At 40.4% G+C, this 14,232-nt stretch overlaps 1 protein-coding gene across 1 annotated transcript in view; it reads right to left on the bottom strand.

Annotated features, from left to right (window-relative positions):
- KLHL29 (kelch like family member 29) overlaps positions 1-14,232 on the bottom strand; it is a 1,048,894-nt gene that overhangs the window by 246,874 nt on the left and 787,788 nt on the right. Inside the window, exons 8-9 of the mRNA XM_073568302.1 lie at positions 6,857-7,056; positions 4,976-5,235 (exon numbers count right to left, since the gene is read on the bottom strand). Coding sequence (XP_073424403.1) covers positions 4,976-5,235; positions 6,857-7,056 — 460 coding nt within the window. The remainder of the gene's footprint in view (positions 1-4,975; positions 5,236-6,856; positions 7,057-14,232) is intronic.

The following is a 14,232-nucleotide window of genomic DNA, read 5'->3' as shown; positions in this document are numbered from 1 at the left end:
GTGTTATGTATATGCTGCAGACCCTGCATCTCCTATGTGATGTTCAAGCTCCGGCCCCAGTGTATCCTGTATGATGTATATGGACCAGTCCCAGCATCTCCTGTGTGATGTATATGCGCCAGCCCCAACATCTCATGTGTGATGCACATGCTACCTCTTCAGCATCCCATGTGTGATGCATATGCTCCAGACCCTTAGTGTCCTGTGTCTCCTATGTGATGTATATACTTCAGCCTAAGCAGCTCCTATGTGATGTATATGTTGCAGCTGCAATGTCTCCTCTGTGATGTATATGCAGCAGTCTCAGTGTCTTCTATGTGCTGTATACCACAGACCTCCCACTGCTTGAGTTCTATGTTATGTGAGTAGTGATTACGGTTATTTCCCACTGTGCTGAGACATGCAGTGTAATACACATCTGTGTTCAGAACTTTCTACTGCAAGTTCACTTTACAATTCATTGTGAACAGTCATCTGTGTTCCAGACTTTCGCAAATCTGGAAAAGCAGTTGCAAGTAGCAACATCATCAATACCACCTAACATCACAGCTGCACCAAAGAGAAGCAGTTCCAGCCATTACATTAGGGGGAGGTAATAAAATGTTTGACCGAATATAGCAGGGTAAATTTCAAGTTGATAATTTTGTACAGCCACTGAATCAGGATTAAAAATATCCAAATGTTCCCTGGCAAAAAAAAGGACCCCGACACCTAATTTAAGGCAATTTAAAGTACAGTTTGAAGGTTAAAAATTATCTGAGTCTTCCAGAGCTGTTTTTGGCATACCTCCACATGCAAAGGAAGAAAACAGGCGTATACTTACAATCGTGGACATTCTCTTTAAAGAAGTTGCCCACAATTCCATAAAGGGTCAGCTCCTAATATAGCACTACTCATGGGCTGTCCCCGGCATTGCAGCTCAGCCTCCTATACTTGATGGGCAAAGCTGCAATGCCACACACAGCCCATGTAGAATGGTGTCACTTTATAAACAAACAAACATCAAGACTCTTTAACCCCTTTCCTACATTAGACGTACTATTCAGTCCATGTGACCTGGGACCTAAGTCCCAAGGACGGAATAGTACGTCTATTGCGATCAGTTGCGCTCACAGCTGCGCTAAATAAATTTAAAAAAAAAAAAAATTCCCTAATAAATTCATTTTTTAAAAATAAAAAAAAAAACATCACTGATTGTGGAAACTTCACACTAGACCTCAAGCAGCTCGGATTGTGGCGTCTCCACTCTTCCTCCAGACTCTGGGATCTTGATTTCCAAGGTCTAGTGTGAAGTCTCCACAATCAGTGATGTTTCGGGAGCCATGTCATCTGCTGGTCTAGGTCCACTGTGTTTTATCAAGACCAAAGTCAGTGCCAGTACCAGGAAATTTTAGAGCACTTCATGCTTCCCTCTGCCGACAAGCTTTTTGGGGATGGAAATTTCATTCTCCAGCAGGACTTGGCACCTGTCCACACTGCCAAAAGTACCAATACCTGGTGTACAAACAACAGTATCACTGTGCTTGATTGGCCAGCAAACTCACCTGACCTCAACCCCACAGAGAATCTATGGAGTATTGTCAAGAGGAAGATGAGACACCAGACCCAACAATGCAGACGAGCTGAAGGCTGCTATCAAAGCAACCTGGGCTTCCATAACCCCTCAGCAGTGCCACAGGCTGATCGCCTCCATGCCACGCTGCATTGATGCAGTAATTGATGCCAAAGGAGCCCCGACCAAGTACTGAGTGCATTTACTGAACATACATTTCAGTAGGCCAACATATCGGATTTTAAAACCATTTTTTCAAGCTGGTGTTATAAAGTATTCTAATTTACTGAGATAATGACTTTTGGGTTTTCATTGGCTGTGTTCTGTCTCCGACATAAATAATGATTCTTAAATGTTTATTTCCATTACATAAATTCAGTGATAATCCTCAGTTTGCCATACAGTTTGATGTGCATTGTTTCCAGCTCCATCTAGTTGCCAAAAATAATAACTGCAGTGTTATTATTCTCTTCCTGCTTTGTTTCATTTTCCCTCCAACTCCCACTGTATCATGGGTAAATTTGCAAGGGATTATGGTCTAGTCCAGCCCCATTTCCCTGCCCAGTCCTCCATTTTCAATCTGCTTGCATACTGGAAACACCTCATCCATCTTCTCGACCAGTGTTAGCATCGCTGGTAAGTGACACACTCCCTTTATAAATCCCTGTCTCTCTTCCTCGCCAGCTTAGATAGTTTCCTTGTTCAGCTGTTAGTGCAGTCATGTATGTTATGTATATATGTATTTTCTATGTACCCGACACTGATTGTCTTCATGTATTTCTGTTCCTAGTTTCACCTCATCTATATACCTACGTTCAATAAAACACAGATTCAACTACAGTCTCCCTTATTGGACCCGGTATAGCGGTTTAGCTGCTTGCTAAGCTATTTGAATCCCGTTCATTTAGTGAGAGCATGACAGGCTGTAAGCCATAATCATCAACATTAACAGAAATAAACACGTGAAATAGATCCCTCTGTGTGTAATGACTCTATATAATATCTGAGTTTCACTTTTTGTATTGAAGAACTGAAATTAACTTTTTGCTGATATTCTAATTTTGTGAGAAGCACCTGTACATCCTTATACATAAGCAAACTTTTTTTTTCATTAATCCACTAGACATATCAATTATGCATTTTTGCAATACACTTCATTATTTTATTTTGCTTTCTGCTCTTTCAAACACCGTACTGCAGCGCAGTTTCAGTGCCCAGTTTGCGCTCCTTTAGAAGCTGTTTTGATCTGCTGCTCAGAAGAATCAATATTTTCTGTAATATGCATGTAATACATAATTTTTCTGATATACTTCATTATCTTATTTTGTTATCTTCTCTTTCAAACACCATACTGCAGTGCAGTTTCAGTGCCCAGTTCAATCTCCTTCAGAAGCTGCTTTCAACCGCTGCTCAGAAGGATCAGTATTTTTTTGTAATATATATTTTTTCTGATATACTTCATTACCTTGCTTTCTTCTCTTTCAAGCACAATACTGCAGTATAGTTTCAGTGCCCAGTTCACTATCCTTCAGAAGCTGCTTTCAACTACTGCTCAGAAGGATCTATAATTTTTTTGTAATATATAATTTTTCTGATATACTTCATTGCCTTTTTTTGCTTTCTTCTCTTTCAAACAATATACTGCAGTGCAGTTTCAGTGCCCGGTTCATGCTCCTTTTAGAAGCTTCTTCCAACTGCTGCTCAGAAAGATAAGTACATTATATACAAATAGTCTGTGCATGGAAATTCTCCTATTTGAGTGTGGGACATTACCAACTCTTAGCCTCCCAACCCTGCACTGATAAAGTGAAATTTCCATACTCTTTTCTGAGCAGCAGTTGAAAGAAGCTCTTAAAGGAGCATCACCTGGGAATTGAAACAGCAGTGCAGCACAGTCTTTTGGAGAGAAACCAGCAAAATAGGAATTTAAGTACAGTATATTACAAGAATTCATCACTTTGCAATGCTTGGAGGATAATCAAATGTAATAAAAAAAAGTTAAGCAACTTTCAATCATTCTACTTTTTATCAGGGGTGAAATTAAACTTTAACAACATACAAACAAGCAAAATGTTTTTCTTTCAACGACTGAGGCTGGTTTCACACTTGCTTTTTTTTGAGCTGTATTTTAGCGCTAAAAACGCATGCGTTTTTCCTATATTTTGCATGGGATGCGCTTATGTGCGCATACACATGCGTTTGTATGCGTTTTTCCGTGCATGCGTTTTTTTGTGGTGTGTGCTCAGGCGCACAAAATGCATCCTGTTGCATTTTTTGGGCGTCCGACTTGCCTCAAAAAACGCAAGCGCGCAATGCGTTTTTTTACAGCAAGACACCCATTATAAGTCTATGGGTGCGCATATGTGCGCATTGCCATGCTCATGTATGCTTTTTTTGCGCATGCGTTTTTTTGTTGACCATTAGTTAGACAATGGAATTTAGGGGTTTGGGTTAGAGTTAGGGTTAGTTAAGGGGGGTTAGGGTTTGGGTTAGAATGGTTTGGTTAAGGGTTAGGGTTTAGGGTTAGTTAGGGTTTAGGGTTAGGGTTTGGGTACGGTTTGGTTAAGGGTTAGGGTTAGTATGGTTTGGTTAAGGGTTAGGGTTAGTGTTAGGGTATGGTTTGGTTAAGGGTTAGGTTCAGGGTTAGGGTTAGTAAAGCCATGGTTTGGGTTAGTGTGAGGGGCCAACTAATGTTGGAAAAAAACGCAAACGCGGTAAAGACGCACTAAAAACGCATACAAACGCATAAAAACGCTGCGTTTTTTTCATGCATGCTCATAAAAATGCTTGAAAAAAACGCAGCGTTTGTATGCGTTTTTTCCATGCGTTTTTTTGCGGGAAAAACGAGCTGCAAAAAAAAGCAAGTTTGAAAGTAGCCTGAGGCTGGTTTCACACTTGCGTTTTTTTTGCGCAAAAAACCGCTTGCGTTTTTTTCCTATTCTTAACATGGGTGCGCATACACATGCGTTTGTACACGTTTGTATGCGCATGCTTTTTTTGTAGTGTGCGCTCGGGCGCACAAAATGCACTCTGTTGCATTTTTTGAGCGTCCAACTTGCCCCCCAAAAACGCATGCGCATGCAATGCGGTTTTTTTTCACCCAACCATCAATTAAAGTCTATGGGTGCGCTGACGTGCGCATGGTAATGCGCAAAAAAAGCGCAGAAAACCGCAAAAAATTGCACAAAAATGCATGATGTGTTTTTTATGTGCGTTTGCACTGCGCACGGTGCGCAGCGCAAAAAAACGTAAGTGTGAAAGCAGCCTGATTTCTATTACTGTTATACATGGCGGATACATGTAAATCTGCTGCATATCGGCCCTGTGTGCACATACCCTTACAGTATCCCTGCACAATACCAGTCTTTTACATTTTCCACAGGACATATCAGAAATAATAAGCCATGAAGCCTCTTCCCCTACCCGTGCTCTGTTTGCTGGGTCTTTCTTGATCCACTTGATCACAGTCTCATATACCAGCTCTTCAGCTTTAGTGTTCAAGCTGTCATTGGAAATGTACGAGACAAAATCTTCTCTGGAAATATTTAGGATCTCCTCCTGATTGGCCACCTCTGGGAAATTCTGCAGGGCATATGCCTTGGCCATATTATACAGCTCCACGCATTGCATGGCTTCTGCCATGGCCAAGATGCCCAGGCAGTTGTTGGCAGTCAGCTGTTTTTCTGCATAGAGAAAGACAAGCAAATCACTTGTATTTTAGAGGTTGTTGCTGCGCGCTGACATTATAAGCACTACATCACATCAATCTGCTTTATGCCATCTGCTCATGATTAATTATAGAAAGGATAGTAATTAGAACTTTATAAAAAAAAAATTCTGATTGTTTATTACGTAACACGTTGAATATAAACAATTATCTACAACCTTCTAGTAATATTTATCTCGGTCTTGTTCCCCTCCATAACACATAAATAGACAAGTCACTGCCTTGAATATGGTCAACACACTCATCTTCTGCTGCAATTATCATTCTCTTCTAATTGGCTAGCGAGTTCTCAGGTCCCCACTTACTTTATACCTTTGTACTTTCATATGCAGCCTATCCCATTATGAAATGAGTAGACAGGACAGGTCACTGCCTCTTACAAAATCAGAACACTCCTCTCCTTCTGCTCTAATTCATATTTCACCATCTTTCTGGCTACAGGGGACTCAGACTCCACGTACTTCTTGACTTGTGTACTACCATAACACAATGAGACGAATAGACTGGTCACTTCCTTTCGATATGATCAACACACTCGCCTTCTGCTGCAATTATCATTCTCTTCTAATTGATTATCGGGTTCTCACGTCTCCACTTATTTTACACCTTTGTACTTTCATATGTAGCATATCCCACAAAGAAATAAGTAGACAGGATAGGTCACTGCCTCTTACAAAATCAGAACACTCTTCTCCTTCTGCTCTAATAATTTCATATTCCACCATCTTACTGGCTACAGGGAACTCAAACTCCAAGTACTTCATGACTTGTGTATAACCATTTACCCTGTACACAATGAGATGAATAGATTACACCGGTCACTGCCTTTCAAAAGATCAGCACACTCTTCTATTGCTGCTGCCTGCCTCTAAATTAAATGTCAGCAGGATATTATATCATGGCCCATTACATTCCAGTATATGCAGCCCTTTTAATCACTACAAGGCTATGTTTGAAGATCTTTAAAAATTGTTTCAAAAAAGCATTTTTTTTAAATGGAAAATACACTTTTTTTTAATATTAGGGCTTTTTTATATTAGGATTTTTTTTTAAACTCTTCACTACCTTTGACATACTTGTACATTAAAAGCAGTGTCCCTGATCACTCACCGAGATTTAGAATGAAGCAGAGCTAAGGAAGCTAACCCCGCCCACACCACAGCTAAGCTCAGCTGTGGTGTGGGCAGGGTTAGCTTCCTCAGCTTTGCTTCATTCTAAATCTAAAAGCTCTGATTGTGTCAGAACTGCTGCTCCCAGTAAACTAAGTGATACATCGCTAGATTCAGCGTCTCTTTGACTACATTACGCTGCTGTTAGATGAGGTAACAAAAACCTGCTGTCAGATTCTCTTTAATGTATCTCATTACAGGTTTTCTTGAGAATGCAGGTAAAACTTACAAAGTAACTGTTACGCAAAAAAAAGCTAAAAACGAAAAATAGCTCTGCAACATTAATACATCGCAACATAAAAATAGGACAAAAAATAATAAAAAAAACCACAAAGTTTTATCCTAACCTCGGTACGATAAAGCATTGCCACCCTTAAATATATAGCATATAAGAATGTCTCTTCCTACCTAAGAATGACACGCAGACTTTACAGAACGTGTGGAACTGGAATTTGCTCGCCGCCTCCAGAAGAATTTTTGCATTGGCTGAATCTATGATCAGAGAACCTGTATAGACAAATTCCAGTAACAGTTCTAAGACTTCCGCATTGATATTGGACATAGCCAGTTCCAGTTTCTCCCCGTTTTTAGCTTGTTCCTTCGACGACCTGGTAAATACAACGACATTCTTAGACATGGGTCCTTCAACATTGTAAAAATCCAGAATTTTGCAATTTATCATCATCAACTCCTCGCAGCAGATGGAAGATTATACATGGCAAAAAAAATACAACTCATCTCTTACTGGATCTGAAAGAGAAGGGTTTTTTTTAGGATCATTCAGCAAAATTAATACAAAAAAAAAAAAAGAAAAACAAACAAAGCCTTTTATTGCTATGGTTATCTGCATTCTCATGCATAAGAGGTTGCATACGTAAGGAGTATGAGGAGACGTTAATGAAAATGGGATACAATGTTAGGGAAACAATACATTTTAATGAGATCATTAATTACTGAGTGTGAGAAAGGCTCTAAAAATTGCTCAACTGGAGCAGATTGTTGATGTGTTTGAATATGCATTCGGAAGAAGGAATTGAAGAGATCCCATTTTAGTTGTCCTTTTACAGTGTTTTTTTTTTTTTTTTTTTTCATTTTCTTTTTTCAAAAATCACTTGACATTTAGAGTTGCGTCTCCGCGAGGCATTCTCCTTGTCGGTAGCGGAAAATTATACTAGTTAATTTAACCTTTCTGATTTCAATGAATAGTAAAGAAGCAAACAATTATCAGTAAATATAGGCTCTCAAGTTTATAAAATTCTGCTCTGCCATTTCTTAGATAAAGGGCTCGTGTGCATACTCGGATTACAAATCTGTGTGGTATAGTGCGGTATAATCTTACCATCATATAGCAGCGGTTAACTTGCCTGCTTGGCACAAAGCGGAGTATCAGCAAGCCACTGTGGGCTAGGAAAGCAAAAATTAACTTTACCGACTCCCACTCTGATCTATAATGAGGAATGGTGGCATTAGCAATATGTGTTATGAGTTGGCGCCATATGGCGGCCTACAGGGAACATATAGGCTTCATAATAAAGAGGTATAGGACATTGTGTGCGTGTAGCATATCTAAGTAAATGAGGAGCGCTGTTTCCTCTCTGTAAGTTCACTTTGCAAAAAATTTGCCAACTCCTGATTCTGCCCAATAATACACTAAATGGGTGTTCCCACCTTCAAGATCCTAACCCAATATGTAGTAGGTGTAATAATAATAATATTAGCAAATACCTCCAATTGGAAATGTATTATAGTTCTTCTGATTTGCTATGTCGTTTACCCCTTGTGCAGGGCATTGCAGTAGCTTAGGTATCCACGGTTACTACCACTCATAAAGTGACAGTTAGTTATTAGCAGTTGTAACCACGGATACCTAAGCTACAACAACGCCCTGCACATGGGGTAAGTGACATAGTGAATCGGAGGAACTATACTACATTTCTAACTCGAGGTATTTGCTAATATTATTATCACATCTACTATATATTGGGATAGGATCCTGGAGATGGGAATACTCCTTTAATACTCCTCGCAGCTACCAATATAATGTGCATAGCCAAGGATGTTAGTGGACCACATTCTGGGTGCCAACTAATCTAACTGCCCTGGACAGGTTATTTAGATAGAGGTTTAGGGTAAAAATCAGCCTAGCTATACCCTATGGCCTATATTGCTGAATTGATGCTTTAGGCTACCTCCACACCATGATTTTTTCGTGAGTTTTTGATGGTGCAATATTAAGTAAAATAAGTTCATTGCATTTTTTCAGAAATTTGCAGCGTAAAATAATCACCAAAAACTCTTAGAAGGAACCAAGCCTAAGAGTATTTTCAGATTGCGCTTTTTTTTTGCGCCCTTCGAAAAAGTCCGTTTTTCGAGCAGAAGAAATTGCAGGAATAGCCCCTTTTTCTCTGCAATTTTCTTCTCCGAAAGTGTTTTTTTTTTTTTTCTTCAGGCCTAGTTTTGTCGCTTCTTAAGTGTTTTTTTTTTATTTCTGGAATTTTTTTTATGACAACATTTTTAGGGGTATTTTTTTCCAGACATTTTGAACTCCATTAAGCAGGTGTTGTTTTCAGAGGAAACAATAAAAGAAAACCCGCCTGGGTGCCTTCTAAGCGTCTTTTTAGCCATCCCATTCACTTGTACTGTAAGTATTGAGCACCAGAAAATGGACAATACGCTTGATCTTTTTAAAAGTCTAATTGGTTTAAAAGGAGCCAAATATCAACATGAAGTTGTTTTTCCATATAAAAGCGTTTTTTGCCGGAAAAATACAGTGTGCTGAAAGAAGACGTAGTGTGAACACAGCCTTAGGCCGGTTTCACATTTGCGCTTTATAGCGCAGCGACGGCCTGCGCACGGCCGCCGCTAAGCCCCGCCCCCTGCCCGCCCCTTCCGGTCATCGCCGCCTACTAGCGAACATGGACGCATTCGATCTGCGCACCCTATCTTTAGCATAGGGTGCAAAGATCGTGCGCTAGCAGGATTTTGCCGTGCGCTGTGCACTTTTGAAGGTGTGCCATGCGCGCCGAGATGCAACATGCTGTGTTCGGCGCACACGGGCGCACCTTCAAAAGTGCGCAGCGCACGGCAAAATCCTGCTAGCGCATGGCTAGCGCACGATCTGCGCACCCTATGCTAAAGATAGGGTGCGCAGATCGCAAGCGTCCATGTGCGCTAGTAGGCGGCGATGACCGGAAGGGGCGGGCAGGGAGCCGGCAGGGGGCGGGGCTTAGCGGCGGCCGTGCGCAGGCCGTCGCCGCGCTATAAAGAGCAAATGTGAAACCGGCCTAAGAAAATTACATAGGAAATGGCTAGAAAAATTATATCTATTTCTGATTTTTTTGTGTGCAATTATTTTTTTTTGGGGGGAGATTTTACATTATAAATAAACAGGAAAAAATGAGAAAAATTATGTTCTTTAAGGCACCCAAAGAGCTTGCATTGAGTGGTTGCTAAAGGCCTTTACGTCCCTCCATTGGTTTTGCTTTCTTTAATTTTTTTTTTTTTAATTTATTAATGACAACGAATCAAAAGTTCAATTCACATAGCGAGTCCTCTGAAAGCTGCTAGCTGATTGGTCGTTAGGAGTTCCAGCCTATAACACAGCCCATCGTTAGCGTCCTAACACTAATTAAAGGAATTGAAGATTATAAATTAATTAAGTTTTTATTACGTTTGACGAAAGACTTGGAAATAAGACATGCAAATAAATTCATTAAAATCTAAAAAAAAAAAAATCCACAGTCTAAAATAAAATTTAAGGCTATCAGTATTATTCCATACTATTTCTAAACTTTTTTTTTTCCCATTTTTTTACTTTTGTTTTATATTTTAATTTATCTCAGGGTCAGATAAGGGGCATCATGTTGTGGTGGTTATCAGGCCTCTTTCCTCGGCCTATGTCATCAACGCGATCTCAATCCAATTTTGGGCCTGGTTGCTAGGGACATCCTGCCTAGTAACCACAGGATATTCCATGAGATTATCAGGCAGCGATCCCTTTGCAACCATTTTGATTCAGCGGCAACTTTGTCTTGACCCAAGTGATGAGATAAACGTTGATCAAAATACTTGCAGAAAAAAACAAAAAATAAAAAGGCCTCATATATCTAAGCCAACTAGTAGAAAAATAAAACAGTCTCGTTGCCCGTAGCAACCAATCAGTGCTAAGCTTTCATTCTTCCAGGGCAGTTTATGAAATGAAAAGTGAATTCTGATTGGTTGCTATGAGTAACAAGGCCTAACTAATGGAGGAGACCTAATCTGAGAAACCAAGGCCGATATTATTATGGGGCAAAGAGTGCGGTTTATAAGAGAGCAATTAAGATAATGATTAGAGTTGTTGCAAAGCGATTCACAGTTCCTGGTCCATCGGCCATGTCAGTAATCCATGGCTTCTGGACTGGAGGCCTGAGAACTGCCGCTTATCTCCCAGCATCCATGGCTCTTCTTTAGATTAGCCTAACCCTCGACACTTGTGAAGGATTGGGACACTTATCTATACACTAAATAGCAACCAATCCCTGCAAAGTCATTTTGTTTAATGACCTTGGCCACAAAAATATCTTTCTGTATCTATATATGGACTGAAAACATATAATGTCACGTCACAAAAGGGGTTGTCTACTAGGACAACCACCCCTTGAACTAAATGTTTGGCCCTGATAAAATAAAAAATCCTACACTCACCTCCTGTGCTGGCGCCGTTTCAGCGGGGTCAGCACTAGCGGTCCCGGAGCTCTTGTGCGGTGTTGTGACATGTGGTGCATGGCGCCCAATCAGCGCTGGCGTCACTTTCGCCGCCTTCGTACGGATTGAACATGAAGAGAAAGTTTGGGCTGCAGCTGATCCTGGACTTCCTCTTCATGTTCAATTAGTACGATGGCAGAGACAGTGGCGCCAACGCTAAACGGGCTTTGGGCACAACGTGTCACAACACCACACAACAGCTACTAAACCACGAGTGCTGACAGCATGGCACCAGTACAGGAGGTGAGTATAGATTTTTTGATGTTATCTAGGCCAAAAATTTTGTTCAAGAAGGGGTTGTCCTAGTAGTGGGAAAGCAAATAATTAGGGATGAGTGGACCCATGAAAGTTCAATTTTTGGTACCAGACCCGAACGTTAGTCCACAGTTCGGTTCAGGTAGCAGAACTGTTCCCAAACTTGAGCCAGAACCCTACTGAAAACAACGAGAACCGGAACTTGGGTCTGGCTAACAAAAAAAAAGTCTTTCTCATTTGCCCCGGAACTCCAAACATTACAATGGACTACCGGGAGAAGTCTGTGTTCGATGTTTAACACTGGACACTAACTGTCCGGTACAAACCTCAAACTTTTAAGTTCGCGTTCGCTCATCTCTACTAATAATCAAAAAAAAATGGGATTTATTCCAATCTTTTCCTATGTTGAATTTTAGAGTTAATTTATATTATCGGTGTATATTAAATTCTTCAATTCCCTTTTTCACTCTCTTGATGTTGCCTTACCTTGAGGTATGTGGATTTTTACTAGCCTAAAGTTTGACCAAGCAAGAGTTGAAAGAAGTAGAAAAAAAAGTATATATAAAAGAAGCCTGTGCCGCTGTGGGAAATATAAAGATAGAATAAAAGATAGCGAATCAATCAAACTAACAGCAAAGCATTACGAGGGGACACATTCTAGGCCCCGGCTGGCGCATGGAGGTGCTTTAGCAGCTCTGGGCTGTACGATAGGAAGAGAAAGTGATATACTTTTAGCTTTTCTTTTCCAATTCGACTCGCTTTGACCTGTGATCTTTAAGCAGGCTTTGATATACCGTAAAGATATATAAAATAAAACGCCGTCTTTCATCAGACTTTTTGATCTTTTTTTTTTTTTCTCCCCAAGGTTATATGTACAAAAAAGGCGTTTTTCTTTTTTTTGTTCTAAAAATATATTGTTCCCTTTAGGCACTAAAAGAAAAGACCTCGGTGACACAGCTTTGAAAACGGAATACGAGACAAGATAGACAGACAAATGGTTAGAGAGCAAAGGAGAAGGGAGAGGGAAGGAGGGAGGGAGTCATCCAGATCTCCCGCACGAAGCCAGAAGCCATCCTTAAGGAGTTTTCAAGTCTGTTTTCCTGCATAAAGCGCTAAATCATTTAAAATTAAAATATTGCCTGCATTTGGAAGTGTGAATTAGTGCATTGGGAGCTATTGTGACTGTCACGACCCCATAGGCCTGAAAGAGTAAACAAATTGTAAGAGAGTTTGGTAACGAAGAGAAAAAAAAAAAAAAAGAAGATGGGGAAGAAGCAAGATGTTATTCGGAAAAAATATGGATATTAACAAAGCACACGGCTGACCATAGAGAAGGTTTTCCTGAACATCCTAGAAGAACTGACGTTAGCATTCTGGATTTCTACCTGGCTACATTTTCACAAGATGAAATGGAAAGGTCTTGGGTCTTCTACATCAAGCGTTTTTTTTTTGCCATCTGAATGATTCATCTAGCTAAAGCCAAAACAGTTTACTATAACACGGTTTAAAATTACAAATAAAAAAAAAAATAAAAACAAGAAAAATTAGACGTCGGGCGCCCTCATTCAGTCGACAATGAATATTCATACAGAAAGCATACACACATTGTATATAACAATACGAGACATTCCCCATTCCATACGATAAGGGGCAGCATATAGAAGAGAAGTGGGGTCCCATATGGAAAAAGAATGGGGTTCCCATTTTGTGCTTTAACATGTCACCATTCACTACCGGTTTGAAGCAGGAGCATACCATATTTTTCAACTCTCCCATTATAGGAAAGATAGGCATTAAGCATCTACCCAAGGAATATTGGGGCTATATGGCTTTTTTAAATGAGGGAATAATACTGCTCCAAAATGCCTTAGAGATGTTGTCCTGAACTTTTATATTGATGGCCTATCCTTAGGATAGGTCATCAATATCAGATTAGTGGTGGGCGATAGTAAGGTACTGTGGATCCACCACTATTCTAAACTCAAGAATCGTAGAGTTGGAATGGACCTCCTGGGCCATCTGGTCCAACCCCCTGCTCATTCGAATAGGGGCAGATGTGAAGTACGCAGCTGCGGGTACTACACAGTTGATGGCGCTATGCTGTGCAGCTTCACAACTAATCACATCCACCCGCCAAGTCTGGGTGCAGATGAATGGTGCGAGTGCCGAGGGTCGCACTTCCTTCAGTCTGATTGTGATGACCTGTCCTAAGTATAGGCCATCATTATAAAAGTACTGGACAGCCCCCTTAATAATGTTGCTTGCTTTACAGTGCCAATTATCCGAGTTTATAAACCATAAGTGCACACAAAATAGTGCCATACAGAAAACACAATAATGCCAATACAACAAAATGTACCCTAATATATGTTTGTGTTAGCGTAGGATGGGAATCATTACCAATGGGAATGGAACCAGTTTGAGCCCAACATCCTCAATATATGCCCACAAATAAAGTGTGGCATAGAATATACTGGACTCTGCATCGGATGACAGGTGGTGAGTTCTCCTTCAATGCAAGTCTTCAAGCAGAGGTTGGACAGACATCTGTCTGAGATGGTTTGGTGAATCCTGCATTGAGCAGGGGGTTGGACACGATGACCCTGGAGGTCCCTTCCATCTCTAACATTCCATGATTAGTACTGGTTCAATCGGATTCATTGCAACTTTATCAAAGGGTACCTTTATAATGGGTAATGGTAGCAAATCACTTGGAAAATGTGACATAGGAGCTGTTAGTTGACAATCTGGGCAGGATTCACAGTAAAATACCCTGGTTGCTA

This window comes from Dendrobates tinctorius, unplaced genomic scaffold, assembly GCF_039654945.1.
Source record: "Dendrobates tinctorius isolate UK_male_01 unplaced genomic scaffold, ASM3965494v1 ptg000021l, whole genome shotgun sequence".
NCBI classification, from domain to species: domain Eukaryota; kingdom Metazoa; phylum Chordata; class Amphibia; order Anura; family Dendrobatidae; genus Dendrobates; species Dendrobates tinctorius.
This window is presented reverse-complemented; position numbering and strand designations above follow the sequence as displayed.